This window comes from Chiloscyllium punctatum, chromosome 8 (assembly GCF_047496795.1).
Source record: "Chiloscyllium punctatum isolate Juve2018m chromosome 8, sChiPun1.3, whole genome shotgun sequence".
NCBI classification, from domain to species: domain Eukaryota; kingdom Metazoa; phylum Chordata; class Chondrichthyes; order Orectolobiformes; family Hemiscylliidae; genus Chiloscyllium; species Chiloscyllium punctatum.
Genome location: NC_092746.1, coordinates 57802165 through 57825484, shown reverse-complemented (window position 1 = coordinate 57825484; position 23320 = coordinate 57802165). Strand labels below are relative to the sequence as shown.

The 23320-nt window shown below is 41.3% G+C and overlaps 1 protein-coding gene across 3 annotated transcripts in view; it reads right to left on the bottom strand.

Moving 5' to 3' along the window:
- The window catches only part of LOC140480585 (tensin-3-like), a 426853-nt gene that overhangs the window by 186517 nt on the left and 217016 nt on the right, over nt 1-23320 (bottom strand). For all 3 annotated transcript variants that reach the window (XM_072575634.1, XM_072575635.1, XM_072575636.1), the window contains one exon: nt 15528-15566. In XM_072575634.1, coding sequence (XP_072431735.1) covers nt 15528-15566 — 39 coding nt within the window. The remainder of the gene's footprint in view (nt 1-15527; nt 15567-23320) is intronic.

Genomic DNA, 23320 nt, shown 5'->3' with positions numbered 1-23320 from the left:
GTGGGCACGCTCAGAAGATATTTCCACCAACTGAGGAGCCCAGAACTCGGTTCCAAAATAGTGTCAGTATTCAAGGATTATGATGAGGTAAAAACAATGACTGTAGATGCTGGAAACCAGATTCTGGAGTAGAGTGGTGCTGGAAAAGCTCAGCAGTTCAGGCAGCATCCGAGGAGCAGGAAGATCGACGTTTCAGGCAAAAGCCCTTCATCAGGAATACAGGAATCAGGAATGATGAGGCAAGCATTCTTTGCTCAAAAGGATCGTATGTCTCTGGAACTCTCCAGCACCAAAAGCTGTGGATGCTCAGTCATCAAGTACCTTCAAGACTGGGATTATTAGATTTTTGAACACTGAGGGAATCAATGGATAGTACAGGAAGATAGACCTCTGAAAGGTCAGCCATCATTTTTCTCAAATGAAGAACATGGATCAAGCAACTACATGACCTATCCCTGTTTCTGTTTAGCTTCCTGTAACTGTAAAACCAATTCCACTTTTGTTGTAGTCCCACACCTTATCATCCCTTTGCACTTTCTAACAAAGAACAGCAGGTTCATACTCCACTAAGCCAACACCGCTTCACTTTCCAAACAACATGTTAAAAATACAAATTGACTGGACACTGCAACACCCTAAAAGAGCTTTTGCACACTTTAATCCATAGCCATAATGGCAGTTGTCTGATGTTTCGTTCTAATACTCTTGACTTCAGTTGAAAGTAGCTTGTGTTGTTATGGAAGCAGAGCTATCAGACGGACAATTCATGGTTGGGTTCACAAATGTGCTGGAAAGGAATAACTCAATGGTGCACACAAGGTCTTGTGTCAAGTTTATACTGAACTTCCCCATTGTTCTTCATAACAGGCATGGTGGCAGGCTTCCTAATACACAAAGGATTTTGTGGTACACACCCATATCATGCTTCTGTAATCCACCCAATGAAAAGCTTACCTGAATGGGCAATAAGGAGATAGTGAGGACTGCAGATACTGGAGAATCAGAGTTGAAAAGGGGGACGCTGAAAAAGCACAGCAGGTTAGGCAGCATCAGAGGAGCAGGAGAGTCAACATTTCAGGCATAAGCCCTCCATTAGGAATGTGGAAGGAAAATGGGATGAATGATAAGGGACTCACCAATCACATGGCACCAACTGACTTCACCAGTTTCCTTAACTCCCCTCCCCCACCTCATCCTAGATCCAACCCTTCAACTCATCACTGCCCTCTTGAACTGTCCTACCTGTCCTTTTTCCTTCCCACCTAATCGCTCCATCCTCCTGTCCAACCTATCACCATCACCCCCCACCTGCCTCTACCTATCACCCTTCCCAGCTACCTTCACCCCAGCCCAGCCCAACCCCACCCCCTCCCTCCCATTTATCTCTCAGCCTCCTTCCCCTTCCACATTCCTGGTGAAGGGCTTACGCCCGAAACATTGACTCTCCTACTCTGCAGATGCTGCTGGACCTACGGGCTTTTCCAGTGGTACACTTTTCAACTGAATGCACAACAAAACTCAGATGCAACGTTACTCTCCTGCAAGCTGGCACTGCACTGTCCTTGCCCACAGCCCTGGCTGCAGGTCACTGATACCCAATATCCTCCTACATGCAGATTTTGTTTTCTCTGGGCTCTATGCTAAACTGCACAGCGCATGTATGTATGTATGCTGTGGCTGGGAGTGTGGGCCTTCTTCACAATCACTGGCCCCTCACTGCTCCTGCATTGCTTGGGTAACTGATAACTCTTTTGTATCTGAAAGGAGAAAATAATGAAGTCAAGGCTGAAGGGTAAGGAAGGGGACATCCAATGTGTTTGTGCCTACCATCTGCAGCTTGGAAATTAGAAGGGATTGTGGCTTGATGGGGAATTGAAACGCAAACAGAAGAATAAGGTATGAGAATACTATGACTGGTTTCAGCCCTTTCCTTAAGCACAGCCTTAGCAGTAGGTATATAAACAGTGACCAACACAATCACCTTCATGGCAATCAGGATCTGCACTTGTGCTTACTCTCTGCTGGCTAGCTTCTATGGCCTCTGGATGTGCGCCACCTTCGCCTGTGAGAAAGGAGGATACATGACAAAGTGTTGAGCAACCTGTCTGACTGATATGGCTATCTCATTTGAACGCTGTAGAGATGTGACTATGAGGCTTCCACCAATGACTGCACTAGTGAGAGGGTGCAGTGAAGCACAATGTCTGATATGAATGACAGGGATGGCTGGTAGTTGAAGGATGAGGATGTGGTGAATTGAAGACTGCCAGAGGCTAATACCTTGCATTTAAAAATGCAAAGTCATAGAACCTCTTGCCACTTCACATCCGAGGCTTCAGGGCTCAGTGCCTGTTATTGACATTCCATTACCTCCATTGGCTTCTGAGGGCTTTCTGGCCCCTACAAATATAGAACCTTTCATTCCCTCCCACCGCTGCACTATGATCTCCTGTACAGCATCGAGGTATGTTGGACTCCACACTCTCCTAGCTTGTTCAATGTTTCGCAGGTCAGATTCACTTCTGCAGAACTGCCAGCACACAATTCACCTCAAATCATACAGTAAAGAAAAGGCCCTTCAGCCCTCAAGTCTGTACCACCAAAGCTACACAAAATCCACACTAGTCCCACTGTCTAGCATTCGGCTCACAGCCCCATAAAAGGGGCAGGTTAACTTAAAATTGTGCCACTCATGATAATGCCTTTTCACCAGAGCAGGGTCCAAATATGCAATATAGCTTCTGCTAGCTAAATGGCAAATTATTTTTGAACAGCAGGCAACACGAAGAGTACATGCCTTCGGCATTGCGATCAACATGCATACTGCGATTTCCATGTCCAATTTTCGCAATGATTAAACTTCACCCCACAAGGTCTAAAAATACTTGCATACTTATGTAGCATACAATTATGTCAAGCCAGCCCTGAATTAAAAATAATAGCAGTTACATTTTTACATACAAGTATTAGTTATACGATATGGTACTAGCCACACTTTTGTGTCCTATTGACAAATAGTGCGCATTTAGTGAATCCATTCTATTGCTTCGAATATGTCATTACTCCCCATCACTAAGCTGGAGTTAAACCTTCAGTTCAGCCATTTTCCAAAAGAAAACTATTGTAAAGGTGATCTGAAATCGTATGGCTAATTACATCCAACTATTTGGAATGCTTGCTAGCTAAGGAATTCTAAATCAGTTTAATTTCATGAAATATTGCGTTCTGTAATTTTATCCACTGTCCAAAAGCTAAGAGCATGTTTTTCTCGGCAGTGTTGTAGTTTGCCATCTGGACTATTGACAGCCAAGGCCATGCACCATTCCAAGATGAAGGGCAATGATGACAGGGCAAAAGAAATCAATTTCACGGGAACCATTGATGTGGGCAGGAAGTCATTACTAACAGCAATTTTTCCTTTCACAGCCATCCTATTATTAGCTAGATAAGTCACTGTAATCATCAGTTATGATCGTGACTTTGCCCTTACGCTTTGATTTGATTGGATGATTCATCTGAAAAGTATCAACACATCGATTTGAAGAGAATTCATTACTTGAGTTAGCACAACCAATATCCAGATACAAATAAAATGAATTATGGAAATCATTCTAAGATACCATACTAATAATGCATGGACTACATATGAAAGCAGCCACAGAATGAAATGAATGTTATGATAAAATTCAGACATTTCAAAAATTGTTTTTTGGGCCTGGTCCTCTTTACTGCTCTGTGAGGCAGAGCTGCTCCAAGGGCTGTCATTTGAACGGTGGTTGGTATTATCTGCTATACAAGGTGCATCATTTGTGCTGTTAACTGCTGAGATATGATCAATTACATCTCATCTTTGCCTAACTGGGCCCCATTTATTTCTTTTTTACAAATTTGGAACTTACATCATGACTTCACTGAACAAAGTCTGCTTAGGATAAAATGCAAGAACTGATTCTGCTGACTACCATATAGCTATCGGAAAAAGAAAATGATAAATTTTAAGCTATTAGGATGTACACCAAAGATATAACCATTTCTCTTTTAAAGAACATTAGTCTCTCTCCAGCACACAAAGCATAACAACTGTTTCAAACGTTCTTTGCCCTCTTGCCATTCTCTCTTGCTCCATTACAGAAAACATGAAAATGTTCAAAAAGTGGTGAAAAGATTCACAAGAATTGTTGCAGGGATGAGAATTTGTGGTGGTTATGAGTTTGTTTTTAAATGTGGGCACTGCTGGATGGGCCAGCAATTATGAGCTTGCTGGTGCTATTAGGAGGAACAGTTAAGCATCAAAGCATTCAGATGGATCTGGAGTCACATGCAAGCTAGACCAGGTAAGAACAGCAGATCTCCTATCCTAAAAGACATTAATGAACAGATGGGTCTTTGCAATAATCAATAGTGGTTATCAAGGTCACTATTAGGCTAGATATTTAATTCCAGGTTTTTAAAATTGAATTCAAATTTCGATTTGGACTCATGTCACCGTAGCACTAGGCTTAAATTTTGGACTACGAGCCCAGAGATATTATAACTTTGCCACCATACCCTCATTACACAGAGTAGTTTGGACTGTTTTTCTTCAAGAAGGGAGGGATGACTTGATAAAGAGGGGCTAGACCGTAGACAAAATCATGAGGGTCTAGACCGTAGACAAGAAAAGATCAAGATCAAGAGGGCACAGAGTAAAGTTAATTGCTAAACAAAAATGGTGAAATAAGGAATTACTTACTCACAGTGAGTGCTCAGGATTTGGGATGCTCTATCTGGCAGTTGTATAAGACTCTGGTGCGGCCGCATCTGGAATATTGTGTGCAGTTTTGGTCGCCATACTATAGGAAGGATGTGGAGGCACTGGAACGGGTGCAGAGGAAGTTTACCAGGATGTTGCCTGGTATGGTAGGAAAATCCTATGAGGAAAGGCTGAGGCACTTGGGGTTGTTTTCATTGGAGAAAAGAAGGTTTAGGGGTGATTTGATAGAGGTGTACAAGATGATTAGGGGGTTAGATCGGGTTGACAGTGAGAACCTTTTTCCACGTATGGAGTCAGCTATTACAAGGGGGCATAGCTTTAAATTAAGGGGGGGTAGATATAGGACTGATGTTAGGGGTAGGTTCTTCACTCAGCGAGTCGTAAGTTCATGGAATGCCCTGCCAGTAGCAGTAGTGGACTCTCCCTCTTTATGGGTATTTAAGCGGGCATTGGATAGGTATATGCAGGATAGTGGCTTAGTGTAGGTTAGGGGTGCTTTGATCGGCGCAACATCGAGGGCCGAAGGGCCTGTACTGTGCTGTAATGTTCTATGTTCTATGTTCTGGCAGTATGGTGAAGGCAGTTCCAACAGATTTTCAAAATGGAATTGCGTCATTTTGTGAAAAGGAAGAATGTCCAGAGCCACAGGAAAGATTGGGAGTGGCATAGATAGATTGCTCCCCTGAAGCGCTAGCACAACATGCTGGGCTGAATGGCTTCCTGTGTGCTGTATCAGTTCTGTGATCCTATAACATTCTTGCTCTTTTGCATTATTAATATTATTATTGTCATGGTTCCTCTGAATCTTCCTCTCTTATTCAATTTTGGAATTTTACATGCTCACAAAGCAGAAGTGATTCCACAAAGACTCTCAGTTTAAACCAAAAGTCTGTTTTTTTAATCATTAATACAGTTTCTTAACTGGCTGCCTTTATATTATTGACTTTCATCTGATTGAGTACAAGTCAAGGATTGAGTCAGAGTCTACTGTATCTTTCAAGGGAACCTACATAAACATATGAAACAGGAGAATATTCAGGGCCATGGGAAGGTACAAAGGCAGCAAGGTTAGTTTAGAAGTGCTGCACAAAACAAAACCATGCACATTCTGCCAATGGCCTCCTTAAACACTCTAAATTACTCTGGTCACTTTACCAACATTGCACCAATGAGCAGTTGGCATTTTATCTGAATGTTTCAGTGCTTACCTTTTGCTCATGTGGAGTTACAACAATATAAAAACAGTAATATTACTGCAGGAGTTATTGGCTGGAGATATCAATTACTGCACCTCACAGACATGGTGAATCTGAACTCTAGCAGCTTGGGATGGCACAAGCTGTCTCACACAAATGTCCCAATTGGTTGCTTGCTGTTACAAAGTGAGTAAACTACTATTAATAATATGCAGTTGCAGGAGCACCCTCAAGTGTTTGAAAGAAGTACTGATAGTGCAATCACACAAGCAGCAACGTATCACCACAAGGAAGTTGGTTTGCTATCAGCCTGGCTTTTGACAATGTTTTTTTTCGATGGGATGTATGTAAAATGCAAAACTTAACTTCACCTTTCTCCCCCCTAAATTGCTTTATAGGGCAAAATGTTTCTCAAAAACACAGTAGACAGATGTAACATTTTTAACCAGTAAGCTCTGCTCTCGCTGCGGAAAACCAACCCAGCTCAATATTCAAATGAGCCCCTAAATTGGTTCCTGACACTCCTGTGTGGAACAGGCTGGATGTTGATTTCAATTTTCAGTTTGAGTCTTGTTCTCAGTAGAAGATCCTAGAGTGATAATTTTGGATTGTGGGCTGGCAATGATCCCTGATGTGTAATGGTCTAACAGACAGTCTTTAAAATAGAGTGCACTGACAGAACAACACTTCTTAACGGTTGTATTTTTGGAAGGAGACGTGCTCTAAATAACCCAGCAAGACAAAGCAGAGTGGTCTTGCTGGTCTGTGCTGAGGAGTGTCACATTGTGGATGGTAAAATCCAACCGTAGCCTTGTGCACATTCAGCCCAAAATGAAGTAAAGCCAACACAAAATAGGTAGGGCACATTCAGAGCTTCATCACTGCTTATCTGTTAGAGGGTTATAATCCTGTTCAGTCAGGAAAGCTATTGTGGTGCAGCAGTTTGTGTCCCTATCTCTGGGCCAGAAGGTCCTGGTTTAAGTCCATGAGGTAGCTGTGTCCAAATAGGTCAATTAAAATGGCCACACTCAGTTCTATATGGCTGTATGACAACCCAGTTAGGAATTATTGGCATTTAAAAAGAGATGTGAATACCTTGTTTAAACTAAACTATGTCACAATATTTCTAACTTTTGAACAAAACAAACTTCTCTTGTACATAAAGTAACTGCACAAAAGAAGAGCTATTAACAACATGATTTATGACTGAACTGGAAACAAAAAGTGCTGGAGATCACAACAGATCACGCAGCATTCATGCAGAGAAAAGGAAGCTAAAGTTTTGAGTCTAGATCACGCTTCCTCAGAGCTTCTGTGAAATAGCTCTGGTATACTTGCTACTGCAGACACAATATTTCAAGTTATTTACTTCTCTATGGACCATCCATAATAAGTATACCGCCATCCTCAGTAAAATTCTCCACAACTGCATCTATTCTTTTTAATTTACCCTCCATTGTCTGTGGAGACATCAGTCTCTTGTTCAGATTTTTTTTCAATATTTTCAAGCTAATCCTCTGGTCACTTTCTTTTGCAGTGTGACACTGTGAGGCCCGCAGTAGATTCGTCCAAATTAGGTAATCTTGCAACTTCTGTTTCCTCACATTTTTCAAACTGGGATTACAATGAGTGTTTGCTCCCAGGTTGGGTGGGCAGAGTCGTCACATCGCAGCTTCACAAACCCTGTCTGGGGAGAAAATGACTTGCAAGGTTGGATTTTCACTCTGTGATAGCAAGATTCCCCATGAGGGAGGCTGTGTGACCCGGAATTGGGTGCAGAAACTGGTTACGTGGAAGTCCAGCCGTGGTGCACCAGCACTGCATTAAAGTGTAAATTAAAAAATGAACAAAACATGAAATATCATTCTAGCCCTCTCACACTCAATATGCTCTGTCCATGCCACTACATGCTTCTCATCCACTCCTCCAAAGTATGCCCCCAAACAAGCCCCCATCCCCACACCTAATTATTACATCGATACATGCCCACGAATCCATATATCCTCCATGTCACCTATGCACTCTTGTCCAACGCTCATGGCCTTCAATACACTCCATATCAACACATTTCCCCCACCACCAGCCCCAAACCCCCAACATCCACATTATCCTTTATCGTTTCAAAAGCAAATTATTGACAATTCATACCAATATAAACACACACACCATTCTGTTGCCTTACAAACGTGATGCTAACTGAACTAGACAAAAGTGAGGACTGCAGATGCTGGTCATTAGAGTCGGAGTGTGGTGCTGGAAAAGCACAGCAGGTCAGGCAGCATCCGAGGAAGAGAATAGACATTTCAGGCAAAAGCCCTTTATTGGGAATGAGGCTGGGAGCCTCGGGGGTGGAGAGATAAATGGGAGGGGGTGGGGTTGGGGCAAAGGTAGCTGAGAGCGCAACAGATAGATGGAGGTGGGGGTAATGGTGATATGTCAGAGAAGAGAGTAGAGCGGATAGGTGGGAAGGAAGATGGACAGATAGGAGAGGTTATGAGGGCAGTGCCAAGTTGGAAGGTTGGATCTGGGATAAGGTGGGGGGAGGGGAAATGAGGAAACTGGTGAAATCCACATTAATGCTGTGGGGTTGCAGGGTCCTGAGGCGGAAGATGAGACATTCTTCCTCCAGACATCAGGTAGTTAGGGAGTGGCGATGGAGGAGGCCCAGGACCTGCATGTCCTCGGCAGAGTGGGAGGGGGAGTTGAAGTGCTCAGCTGCAGGGCGGTGGGATTGGTTGGTGCGGGTGTCCTGGAGATGTTCTCTGAAATGCTCTGCAAGTAGGCATCCTGTCTCCCCAATACAGGGAGCATTGGGAGCAACAGATACAGTAAATTACATTTGTGGATGTGCAGGTGAAACTTTCATGGATGTGGAAGGCTGCTTTAGGGCCTTGAACAGAGGTGAGGGGGTAGGTGTGGGTGCAGGTTTTGTAATTCCTGCAGTGGCAGGGGAGGGTGGACCTAACAAGAGAGTCGTGGAGGGAACAGTCTTTACAGAAAGCAGATGGGGTGGGGAGAGAAGTATATCTTTGGTGGTGGAGTCCATTTGTAGGTGGCGCAAATGGCGGAGGATGATGTGATTTACGTGAAGGGGTGGAAGATGAGGACCGGGGGGGTTCTGTCCTTGTTGAAGTTGGAGGGGTAGGGCTCAAGGGCAGAGGTGCAGGAAGTGGATGAGATGCGTTGGAGGGCATCATCAACCATGTAGGAGGGGAAATTGCGGTCTTTAAAGAAGGAGGCCATCTGGTGTGTTCTGTGGTGGAACTGGTCCTCCTGGGAGCAGATGTGGCAGAGGCAGAGGAATTGGGAATAAGGAGGCAGGGTGGGAGGATGTATAGTCCAGGTAGCTGTGGGAATCGGTGGGCTTGTAGAAGATGTCAGTGTTGAGTGAGTCCTTATTGATGGAGATGGAAAGGTCCAGGAAGGGGAGGGAGACGTCTGAGATGATCCAGGTGGAATGTGAAGTTGATGAACTGTTCAACCTCGTTGTGGGAGCACGAAGTGACGCCGATGCAGTCATCAATGTAGCGGAGGAAAAGGTGGGGAATGGTGTTGATGTAACTAATTCAACTAGGAATCTACCATGAGCATACACATTAGAACCCATCCAAAAGATTGGATTAAAGAAAGTTCTAAAAAAATAGGATTTCAAATTTCTATTACAAACTACACTGTATTGGAAGAAAAGGTACACATTTTAAAAATATCATTTTTCCATTCCTTTAGCTGGAATAAGGCCTTACAACAAACATATTACTCAACAGTGCAATCCCTTGTAATAACAAACATTGGAATTTATTCATAGGATCACTTCAAAGAGTCCATAACAATTTGCAATGAACAAACCGCGGAAGGGAAAGTACCACTCTTTGAGAACAGATAGTTTGGAACTCTGTCCTGAGGTAATAACCCAATATCAGAAATCCCCGGCCTATGTCAACAGAATAAAACAGAACCAATTGTTTTATTTCAAACAATCCAGACTTGTTAAGACTTAAAGGCAAGGTCTTTTAAATGCCTTAACAAAGCTACTACTTGTAGTCCTGAAGGAGGGTCATTGGAGCTGAAACATTAACTCTCGCTTCTCTCCAGAGAGTTTGTCCAGCAATTTCTGGTTTTGTTTCAGATTTCCAGCATCGACAAACAGTCATGATTACTTTAACAATTGCAAGGGGTACTTTGCCTCTACAAAAGGACAATTTATATCCTCCAAAAGGTAATCTCAGCCAGACCAAAAGGGGTACCTTTCCTCTCCACAAGTTATCCTGGCTCGCCAAACAAATATCCACCAAGACCAGATCTACTCTTCCAAGTCTTATCCACAAACTGCAGGTTTCATGCTCCAAAGGCTACCGATGTCCCACTTCAGTGATTGCAGCTGATGGTTTAAATAGTGAGCAGCGTCTGTATCTCATACATGTGCAAATGCTATCTGTGGGGACTAGGCACACAATTTTCAGCTAGTCCTGCAGTTTTTGTCAAAGGGAACATCTCTCAAAAATCTGGGTCAAAGTGTGAACCACCTTCCACAGTTACATTATGACTTGTTTTTAATCATTCATTCACAGGACATGGGTGCCACTGGTTTGGCCAGCATTGATTGCCCGTCGCGAATTACCTGGAGGGCAGTCAAGAGTCAACCACATTGCTATGAGTCTGCAGTCACATATAGGCTGGATCAGGCAAGAATTTTAAGATTTCCTCCCCTGGGATATTCTGACAATCGACATGGATAGAAAATAGACTAGCAAGTATAAAACATACAGTAGGAAGAAATGCGTCTTTTTCTGAAGGGCACTGCAGAGATCGGTGCTATTCTGAATATATTTAAATGATTGCAATATCTTAAAACTTGCAAACGACACAAAGCTGGATTAAAGGATGAGTTTTGAGGAAGATGTCGAGATGTTACAATATGATTTGGACAGGTTGAGTGAGTGGGCAGATGCAGTGTAATGCAAATATATGGGAGGTTAGTCACTTTGGGAGCAAACAAATAGGAAGGCAGTATTTGACTCGCTGTAAATTAAGAAAGGGGAGACGTTCATCGTGAGCTGGGTGTCCATGTGCACCAGTCGCTGCAAGCAAGCATGCAGGTGCAGCAGGCAGTAAAGGCGGCAAACTGTGTATTGGCCTTCATAGCGTGAGAATTCGATTACAGGAAGAAGAATGTCTTTCTGCAGTTGAAGAGGGCATTGTGAGGCCAAACCAGGAACGCTGTGTGCAGTATTGTTCTCTTCATCTGAAGGACATTCTCACTACAGAGGAAGTACAATGGAGATTAACCAATAGATTCCTAGGATGACACGATTGAACTATGAGGGGAAATTGAGTTGGTTAGGATTGCATTCATTCAAGTTTAAAAGAATGAGGAGAGATCTCACAGAAACCAATAAAATTTGAACATGACTAAATAGGTTAGATACAGGAAGGATCACCCTGAGTCCAGAACCAGGGGTCATAGTTTAAGGATAAGGGGTAAACTTTGTAGGACTAAGACGAGGAGAAATTCCTTCACCCTGAGAATGGTGAGCCTGAGGAATTCACTACCACAGAAAATGGTTCTGGCTAAAAGGTGTGTGCTTTCAAGAAGCAGTTTGATATAGCTCTCAAGGTGAAAGGGATAAAGGGACAGGGTTAAGGGTGGAAATAACTTATTGAGCTCAGTGATCACCCATGTTCATATTGAATCAGAGCAGGCTCGAGGGGTCAACTGACATATTCCTGCTCCTATCTCCTCTGTGTTTCATGGTTGTCATTAGATTCTTAATTCCAGATTTCAATTGAATTCAAATTCTATCACCTATCATGGCAGAACTCGAACTGGTCCCTAGAACATTACCTGATCTTTGGATTATTAGTCCAGTGCCAATAACAGTAGGCCATTAGCATTGGTCTGTCCAACTGTCACTTATTTTTGTTAATGTTTCTCATTGATTTGAAAATTACACAAGATCCAAGCTGGAATGAAAATCAGAGCAACACAATAAACACCCAGGTAAACTGAAACTGGAGAGCCTTCTTAAACTCCACTCATCTCCATGCCCATGTAGTCAGCACCAGACTATCCTTATAAAGACGATTAGACAAACATGGGAAACCTCTGAACTTCCTTAACTTAGGTTGAACTTTGCACATCCTTGCCAGGTGCTCTGGCAATTAATAAGTTACCATACTATCTTTACTTTTACACTTATAGCCTCAGCATCATAAAGCACAGAAACAGACCCTTCGGTCCAACTAGTCCATGCCAAACATAATCTCAAACTAAATGTCCTTCCTGCCTGCTCTTGGCCTATATCCCTTCAAACCTTTCCTACTTATGTACTTATCCAAATGTCTTTTAATTTTTGTAATTGTGCCCAGATCCACCACTTCCTCAGGAAGTTCATTCCACATGCAAACCACCCTCATCTTTAAAATGAATTGCCTTTTTCTGAGTGTTTGCAAATGCAACAAAATCTGGATTATCTCCAGGTTTTGGCTGACAAATGACAAGTAAAATTCTTACCATACAAATGCCAGGCAATTACCAGAAATAAGAGACAATCTAACCACCCCTTTGTCATTCAATGGTGTTACCATCACTGAATCACCTGCTGTTAACATCCTGGGGTTAATGTTGACCAGAAACTCAACTGAATTCTCCTATAAATACAGTGACTACAAGAGCTGGACAGCAGCTGGGAATACTGTGGCAAGTAACTCACCTCCTGACTCTCCAAAGCCTCTGCATCATCTGCAAGGCACAAGTCAATAGTGTGTTGGAATACTTCCCACTTGCCTGGATGGTGTAGCCCCAACAGCACTCAAGAAGCTTGAAGCTATCCAGGACAAAGCAGCCCATTTGATTGGCACCACATTCACAAGCATCCATTCCCTCCACCACTCATGCTCAGTAGCAGCAGTGTGTACTCTTGACAAGATGCACTGCAGAAATTCAACAAAAATCCTGAGACAGCACCTTCCAAACCCACAATCACTTCCATTGAGAAAGGCATGGACAGTAGAAACGTGAGAACACTAACACCTGCAAGTATCTCTAAGCCACTCACCATCCTAACTTGGAAATATACGGCTGTTGCTGGGTCAAAATCTTAGTCAAAATCACGAAGAGTGTCATGGGTCTACCTACAATGGACTGCAGCGGTTCAAGATGGCAGCTCATTATCACCACCATGACCTGAACAGCAACTGCAGACAGGCAATAAATGTTGGCCTGCCAGCGATACCCATGTCCCACCAATGAAAAATAAAATCTGGGATGAATTATTACCTTTAAAATATTAAATGAACCATGAACTAGATATTTGCAACAACATTTTTCAAAACAATTCTAATAGGGACCTTTCTTGGAATGTTTCAACATAGACCAGAAAGCATATCCATCATTAGAATATTATTCAAGCTTTATACATTAGTCACGCAGAATTACAGTAAAATTGACCCCAACTGACGAACTGGGGAAGTGGAATGATATTGAGGAGTTGGTTCAATCTTTGTACTGGCTGTGGTAGTTCATGGAGGAATCTCTCCTCACTTTAGTCCACAGGTTACATACAGTTTTCTCTCTCTTTTTTTCTAATGAAGACAGTGATGCCTATGGTCCTTTACATACTCAAGCGTAGCAGTTTAACAATTGTTATCTGGGCGTTTCACTCAAAAATGTTTTTAGTCCAAATGCCCACAAATTGAGAGTCAAATAAAAGGCGTGATATGAACTCTGATCACAAGGAGGGGCTGTTGCAACACACTTGGATGCTGGTATTTTATAATTAGATCTTAGGCAGTGTGGGGCACTCCTGAGTATGAATTTTGTCACTGTATTGAAATAGGGAGGACACAGAGAAGACTCATTAAGCTGTTTATGAAAACCTGCTGGAAATGACAAGTTCAGGCAACATCCATGGAGGGAAAGAGTTAATGTTCAGGTTCAAAGAGCTGTTCTGATTAGAGTTGGAACAGTAACTTGGTTTTTAATCGATAGATGCTGCCTTACCTGCTCAGTATTTCCAGCCCTTTTTGTTTTCTTTTAATTCAGATTTCCAAAAATCTGTCTTATTTTCTTTTATAATGGATTTTTAGAAAAATGTTGCCAGGACTGAAGAGATTAAGCTGGAGTTGTTTTCCTTAAAACACAAAAGGCTGATTTTAAATGAGGTGTATAAAATTATTAAGTGCCTAAAAATCATCAATAGGAAAAATTACTTTCATTTAGCAGAATGTCCACTAATTAAGAGGGCACAACAGTGATGCAGTTTTGTGGAAGGAGGTGAAGAGAATCTCTTATAACCACATGTTGGTGAACTTGAAGTTTCGTATTCACTCGTTGTGCTGTAACTCACAAGGCTATAGGCTGACAGCTGGGAAGTGAGATCAGGCTGGAATACTCATTTTCAGATGACACAGACACAATGGGCCAAATGACCCCCTTCAATGTTGTAAATTGCTTTGCCTCAGAGAGATACCCTGACGACATTTAAAAGTAGGACTGCCACTGAGCTCAAGAGAAAACCAAAGTGAGAACCGCATTTTGTATTTATACAGGTTGAAAATACTTTGATCTCTGCAACCCTGAATTAAAATTCAGCGCAACCTAATCATATTCAACTATCTTTATTTCAAAGGCTAGAGCTGAGTTTGGCTGGTTTGGTCTAGTGACACAGCTATCAAACATTACAAGCATTCACTAAACTAGTGAATTAGAGAAGAGTGACACAATGGTATTTATAGCCTTGAGCTTGAAGTACAGACACTGAAAATTTCATTGTTATTGCTAATTTGAATACAATATGGAGCAAAATATACAATTCACTTAGAAACTATTTATTGTTCGCTAATGCCCCATGGGGATAATACTTGGGATTAGACTGTTAGAAATCTTCCAATTAAATATCAAGAAATTTTTTGAAGTGGAGGTGGAAGAAGTGCGTAGTGCTTCCCTCAGAAAATAAATAAACCTATTTGCAATTTTGTTTCACGGTTGACCATGCGATAATCGATTTCTGCTTCACAGGGTGAAAGGCCATATGAGTTACATAAATGGTGCTTCAGGCTGAGCCCAGTACTAATAAACAGAAAAACAGAACACAAGGCACTGCTTTTGTCACTAGGGATTTATACAGTCCGGCAGGCATATGCTGCTTCTTAACATGCATTATGCTCCAGTGTATCTACCAAACAATGTTTTCATTCATACAAACACAGATTAAAGACCAAATCCTATTAGTTCCCTTGTCACTGAACTTCTACTGAGGAACATAGTGACATTCTGCTGCTCAATTGGCAATAATGAACTTTAATACTGGCATCTAGCCAAGAAACGTGTTTGTTTCTTATGCATGTACGCACCTTTCCAATCATGTGACAATAGAGAGTCCAAGGTCCCTTCGTTAGAGTATGTCTCAATGTGAATATCAGCAAACAGAACAGGCACCTGAAACCATTTCTATCAACCTCTAACGAATTAGCATACTAAAACCAAACTGCTATTCGGTTTTGTTTAATACTCAGGATCATAAGTCATTTGTCAACAACATCACCATAGAAAACACCTATCAGCATTAAGAACTACTTACCAACTCATAGTTGACTGGTGGCAAGCATGGTGTCACAACCTGGGAAAAAAGAACAAAACAGCAGGTTTAATTTCAATATTTTGAGGGAAGGAAAACAAAGAACAGCTATGCAACACTTTCACTTTTAAAACGAGGTTTTCTTAAAAATCACAATGGCTGAAGAGGGAAAAGGACTACATTTCCAGTGCTGAAGGTAGTAATGCTGTTTTAGGAAAATATTAACCAGCCAGCTAGCAGCACATCCTTGAGACCATGCCACCCATTTCCTGATAAACACTCGTTGTGTAATTAAGCCAGAACAAACTAACAAAGTAAACACACACCTAGTCTACCTGCAGTGGATAGCTCCAAATGATTACATTTGTGCTTCTGGAGTGCATTTAACAAAATCTTACACCAACCATATTGTGAGTTTGAACATGCAATGACCAATACTGGTTAATGATTTACCTAAAGTTTTCCTCCATATTTAAAAGTTGCAACAGACAAGTAGCCTACTGAATATAGGGTAATCTCAACTGTCACTGGGGATCTTTACACGTCCAATCAACTGTTGTGACATGCTTTAATCAAAATGTATTTTACATCAACAGATTCATGGGTGAGAAATTTGAGTTTTCACTATTATTTGGAAGTTTTTTTTGTTTTCAGTACATTTGCAATACTCAGGTACATTTTGTACCTAACTATGAGTTCAGAATGTTGTAAGTTATGCACTATTTTTATTGTCTCAGGATTATTACATCACAACACATGCATTTTTACTGTGAAGTTAGAAAGATCTTAAACCAAGATTTCTCTCATATTAATTTATGTTTTCCTCGCAACTTGAATGACATTGGTAGAGTTAGATTTGTTGCTCACTGTTTGCTATCCTTTGAGCATGATGATCATCTTCTTAAGCTGCTCTGTAGCCATTGTCCTTACAGCTAAGTGAATAACAATGTTGCGTTCAAATAGTACAGAGAGCACTGAAGAATGTGCAAAGGCTGAAGTTCAATCACAGGGTTCAGATGTTGTTCTCATTATCTGGATAAATCTAAATTCCTTGATTGATCACAAATTGCTCAGTTGGTAGCAATTTCACTTTTGAAAAGATTGCTCCTCCATGTCTCACACCAATGCACATCATCTAGTATGACATTTCAGAGCAGAATGAAAAGAATCTGCATCGCATCAGGTAGTTTTACTGATAAACTGCAAAAACCAAGGTCCTTATCATCTGTTTAGATGGACATTAAGACAAATCAGAACCAGCTGATCTTTTAGGCTCAACGTACACTTCACCCAGTTCAAATTTACCAGCACGTTAATTAAAGCTCAATTTTTAAAGGATACTGCTGGGCTGCAGCAGCTGTCATGGTTAACATTTGGAAACTCTTGACAGACCAAGAAAGTTAAAACGTAAACTTCAGGAGTGTTTAAAATGCTGATGAATAAAATAAAATGACAGGACACACTCAAACAAGGTTGAAAGGTTGCATGTGTTTGTTGCAGAATGTTTGCCTCTTTACAAATAACTTGCTTTAGACATTACAGAATGGTAGTTATCTGATAATACAAACATGAGAGGAAGATTATTGTGGCACAAGAGGCATATGTGCACTTATCTGACCACATAGAACCTTTTTTCTCATCTGAAAACTTTCTTCCCTAATTCTTTCAAAGTCTTTTGCTCGAATGTCTCATTTATAAACAAATTTGTACAAATAACAAATAAACTTTCATTTACTCAGCACTTTTACACATCTCTGCGCGATCCTAAAGCTTAAAATTCAATTAAGTATTTATGAAATGCAGTCATGTCCATTAGGCAGGCAAATGCAGCAAGTAGCTCCTTCACAGCAAAATCTCATAAATAGCAAGTGCATGAATGACCAGATTATTTTCTTTGATTTAACGACATTGCTTGAAGGATTCATCAAGTTAGCCAAGGTTCCTGGAAAAAAGTGTCCTTATTTTTCTTCAAATAACACCATAGCAACTTTTAGGTTCACCTGAGAGGTTGATGTCTCATCGAAGACCCAGCATTGATGCCAGGAGTAGCACTCCCTATGCAACATACTAAAACGACAACCTGGATGATGTGCTGAGGTCTCTGAAATGGTGTTCAAGTACTGCCACCAATGTAACTTTCTACTCTTTCCAAAGGCCCTGTTGTTCAACAGTGACACAGGACGAGTGAATATTGATCAGAAAAAGCACTTGCCTGAACAGACAGATGTAGTTTATTACACGATAGTTACATAGCTTTCATTCTTGCATCTAACAAGCCAGAGAAGAATGATTTCCCACTGTCTCCATTGAGATCTTCAGGTAGAATTCCTCTTTCCCCAACCAAGACAATAGGACATCAGCAGATTGGATGAAAATGTAGTCTCCAACATTAACCCTTTAATCATCGTATGCACCAACTTTCACACATGACCATCAAACACAGCAACAACAACCAAAAATAATAATTTTTGGGATGCAATTACCGGAAATATAACTCAAATAGCTATCCAAACTCCACTGTGAAGCATTCTGATCTCAAACACTGTTTCTAGTAATCAAGTTTCCAAATGGAAGATGAAGTGGATGACATCTGAAGGTGATCATACTGTAGCCTCTCTTTGAAAAACAAGGCACAATGAGATATATGATATAAGAAACAGAATGTAGGAAGTACATATTAATTAGAAATTATACATCATGTTCATCACCTACTCTTCAATGTGTTCGTCAAAAAGCAATTATCCATTAGGCCAGAGATAGACATGCTGTGTTTTTCAAAGAGACACAGCAACGTCAGCATATCCATTTGTGTTGCTCAAGTGGTAATGGTGAACTGGTACTATACAGCTTCAAATTATTTTAACATGTAGAATCCCTTCAGTGTGGAAGCAGGCCATTTGACCCATCGAGTCCACATTGACTCTCCGAAGAGCATCCCACCTAGAGCCTCAACCTTACCCTTTCCCAGAAACCCTGCATTGCCCACAGCTAACCATTACTGATGAAGGGCTCTTGCCCAAAGCGTCGATTCTTCTGCTCCTTGTATGCTGCCTTTCCAGCACCCCACACTCTCGACTCTGATCTCCAGCATCTGCACTCCTCACTTTCTCACAGCTAACCAACCTATCCGGCACATCCCTGGACACTTATGGACAACTTAGCATGGCCATTCCACCTAACCTGCATATCTCTGGACTGTGGAGGGAAACTGAAGCACACAGAGGAAACCCACACAGACACAGGGAGAATGTGTATACTTCACTCAGATAGTCGCCTCAGGTTGAAATCAAACCTGGGTCCCTGGTGCTGTGAGGCAGCCGTGCTAGCTAAAGAGCCACCGTGCTGTCAAAACAGTCATATTATACTAGACCACGAAGAGGACAACAAGACTTTTTGTATCCAAATGCAGCAAGATGTAATTCTGAAACTTGCTCAAGATGTTTTCCTTTTGATTTTCTAAATCCTGACAGAGGATATATTATGACCAGGAGTAACTTTGCTTTTACTATTGCATGAAGAGTAAGGCTGCTAGGTGCAGGGAATGCTGGATGACCAGAGAATTTGAGGTTTTGATCAAGAAAAAGAAGGAAGCATATGTCAGGTATAGACAGGAGAGATCGAGTGAATCCTTAGAAGAGTGTAAAGGCAGTAGGAGTAGACTTAAGAGGGAAATCAGGAGAGCAAAAAGGGGCATGAGATAGCTTTAGCAACGTGAATTAAGGAGAATCCAAAGGGTTTTTACAAAAACATTAAAGACAAAAGGGTAACTAGGGAGAGAATAGGGATCCTCAAAGATCAGCAAGGTAGCCTTTGTGTGGAGCTGCAGGAGATGGAGGAGATACTAAACAAATATTCTCCATCACTATTTTCTGTGAAGAAGGACATGAGAACAAAGAATGTGGGGAAATAGATGGTGACATCTTGAAAAAAAGCCCATATTACAGAGGTAGTGGTACTGGATGTCTTAAAACACATACAGGTGCTTAAATCCCCAGAACCTGATCAGATGTACCAGAGAACTCTGTGGAAAGCTAGGGAAGTGATTGCTGGGCCTCTTGCAGAGATATTTGTATTATCTATAGTCCCAGGTGCTGTGCCGGAAGACTAGAGGTTGGCTAACTACTTAGGAAAGTGGTAAGGAAAAGCCAGGGAACATGGAGCAGTGAGCCTTACATCAGTGGTGGGCAAGTTGGTAGACGAAATCCTGAGGAACAAGATGTTCATGCATTTGGAAAGGCAAGGACATTGTTTATTCCCACACAGAAAACCAAGAGGATTGATGAGGGCAGAATAGTGGATAGGATCTATATGGACTTTAGTAAGGCATTCGACAAGGTTTCCCATGAAAAAGTGGTAAGCAAGGTTACATCACATGGAATACAGAGAGAGCTAGCCATCTGGAAACAGAACTGGCTCGAGGTTGGAGAACAGAGGGTGGACGGTTGTTTTTCAGACTGGAGGCCTGTCACCAGTGGAGCGCTACAAGGCAAAGGTGGTGGGTCCACTGCTTTTCATCATTATATAAAATGATTTAGGTATGCACATAGAAGGTAAAGTTAGTATGTTTGCAGATGACACCAAAATTGGAAGTGTAGCAGACAACTAAGAAGGTTACCACAGAGTACAACAGGATCTTGATCAGAAGGGCCAATGGGACAAGGAGTAGCAGATGGAGTTTAAGTTAGATAAATGTGAGGTGCTGCATTTTGGGATGGCAGGATTTATGCAGTTAATGGTAAGGTCCTAGGGAGTGTTGTTGAACAAAGAGACCTTGGAGTGTAGGTTCATAGCTCTGTGAAAGTAGAGTCGCATGTAAATAGGATAGTGAAGGAGGTGCTTCGTATGCTTTTCTTTATTGGTCAGAGCATTGAGTACAGGAGTTGGGAGGTCATGTTGCAGCTGTATAGGACACTGGTGAGGCCACTTTTGAAATAAGTGTGTAATTCTGGTCTCCCAAGGATGTTGTGAAACTTGAAATGATTCAGAAAAGATTTACTAGGATGTTGCCAGGACTAAAGGGTTTGAGCTACAGGGAGAGGGTGAATAGGCAGGGGTTGCTTTCCCTGGAGCATAGCAGGCTGAGGGATGACCTTATAGAGGTTTATAAAATCATGGGGGAGCATGGAAAAGCTAAACAGACATGGTCTTTTCCCTGGGGTAGGAGATTCCAGAACTAGAAGGCATAGAATTAATGTGAGAGGGGAAAAATGTAAAAGGGATCTAAGGAGCAACTTTTTCACGCAGAGGGTGGTGTATATATGGAATGAGCTACCAGAGGAAGTGGTGGAAGCTGGTAGAATGATAACATTTAAAAGGCATCTGGATAGGTACAGGAGTAGCAAGGATTTAGAGGGATATGGGCCAAGAGCTGGTAAATGGGATTAGATTAGGTTAGGATATCTGGTCAGCATGGATGAGTTGGACCAAAGGGTCTGTTTCCGTGCTGTACATCTCTACGACAAGAAAAGTTACAGAAGAGATAGGACTGAAAAACAGAAAAGAATGGGCAACATGATGGTAACTTCTCCAACTCCCCTACATATGCTTATGCAAAATAGCAACCTTAGACATATCATTGTGTCCAGCAAAACATTCTCGTGAATAACCCACGAGTTGAGTTTCACAGCCCCTTCAGGAAACACATAGCAGCAGTTGGTTACTTTATAAATAAAGCATAGCAAAGCAAGAAGAAGGGCTGAGGATTAAAAAAATTACACAGGCAATTCATTAGGACAATTTGTGCTGATCCAGATTGAATTGCGATTTTAGACAGATCCTGCTGAGAACCCATGTCGGTGAACAAGCACAATGTGATAATGATAGATTTTCTGGCAATATAGAAATACATATTAATATTTTAAATTACATTTCCACTTGTGTTCTATTCAATGTCATTCATTACTGCCCAATCACTGGGGTGAAAAGTTGACTTGTCTCCAGTCAAGTGTCAAAGTATAATTGCTTGAATGCTCTATCCAATTACGGGAACACCATACCATCAGTCTGACACCTCTACTGTTTCTAAATTGTCAGACATCCAGTACTGAATGAACTGAAATGTGCTGCAATGAAATGTTCACAAGACTGAAGCCATCATCTTCAGTCCAAGTTCCTAACTCTGCTCCCTAGGTATCTACAACAGTATCATATTTGATCCTGACTGAGCTTCCAGAATATATTTCCCCATAAAGATTCCAATGTTCACCTCTGTATCAACTTCCTACTTTAGCCTTGCCCCAGCTCATCTGCTGCTCAAGCTTTCAGACAACCCTTTGTTAACTTGAGATTTGATAATTGCAATATACTTTTTGCTGCCTCTCACATTTCAGAAAACTGTACTCATTTAAAACTCTGATACCCATGTACATAAGTTCTGTTCAGCCATCACCCATGCTGACCTTGACTGAGTCTCAGTAAAGCAATGCTTCGATTTTAAAACTAGTTTCCAAATCCATTAATGGCCACATCGCTTCCTAACTTGGTAATCTCCTCTCAGTCAACAACCCTCTAAGATATCTGCGCTCAACTGATTCTAGCCTCATAAGCATTCCTCATTAGCTGCTCCATCAGTTGGAGCTGGATCTTCTGCTATAAACTGAGCACCAAAATTCCCACCTCAAAACCTTCTGCCTCTCTACTCTCCTTTCAGATAAAATCAATGTTTTGGCCATCTACCCCAATATTGCTTTACGTCACCATAAAGTGTTCCTGTGAAGCACCGTGCAATATGTTACTGCACTAAAGACACTGTATAACTATAAAGTGTTGTATCCATATTGCATATTTGTATTATGCTTCAACAAGAGATAAAGTAATTGTTCAAGTCAAAGTAATTGTTTTTGATATAGCCACCTTACATGCCTAGATTTTTCTTCTCTATTTATTTGTGAGGTTGAGGGCATCGCTGAACAGACCAGCATTTATTGCCCATCCCAGAGGGCGATTAAGAGTCAACCACATCACTATTGGTCTGGAGTCATATACAGGCCAGGCCAGGTAAGGATGGCAGATTCCTTCCCTAAATGACATTAGTGGACCAGATGTATTTTTCCTGACAATCAACAATGGATTCATGGTCATCAATAGACTCTTTATTCTAGTTTTTTTATATAAACTGAACTCAAATTCCACTATCTACTGTGGCAGGATTCAAACCCCAGACCCCAGAATATTTCCTGGGTCTCTGGATTAACAGGCCAATGATAATACCACTAGGCCAAGACCTCCATTTCATTTGACAAATGCAAATGGGATGGCTGGTAATGTGGTTTAAATTTTGCATCTGCGCTTTTGGTTAAGAATAGAATGTTGGCCAGGACAATCAGAAATTGGACCACTCTTCTTTGCTAACCATACATAACAACACATGCCATTTAACTAAATTAGTCATCAATATAAAACGAAAGGCTGTGAACGTTCATCAGGAAGTTAGCTCCCTGATCTACATGAAAAGTGTGTTACAAAAAACACTTTAAAAAGCTACTTTTTACAGGTTTTTAGTAAGAAATAGTGTTGCATGAAAACACAAAGTTCATGGTCTAAATTGTTTCATGTAAAGATGAGGGAATCAGCATCAAATTCCCTTTGTAGATCATAAATCTGCTGCTTTAAACCAACATTTGTGGAAGGATAGCTGGTAATGTTTAACTTAGGCTATTAAATTAACAAGAATGAACCTGTGTGGAATGTTTTGTCTCTCTTTGAATAGTCTGAAATAATAATTGCATAATCTGTAACTTGAGTAGAAAGCCACTTTTTGCAGTTTCTCTCATGGACTAATTTCTGATTGGTTTAAG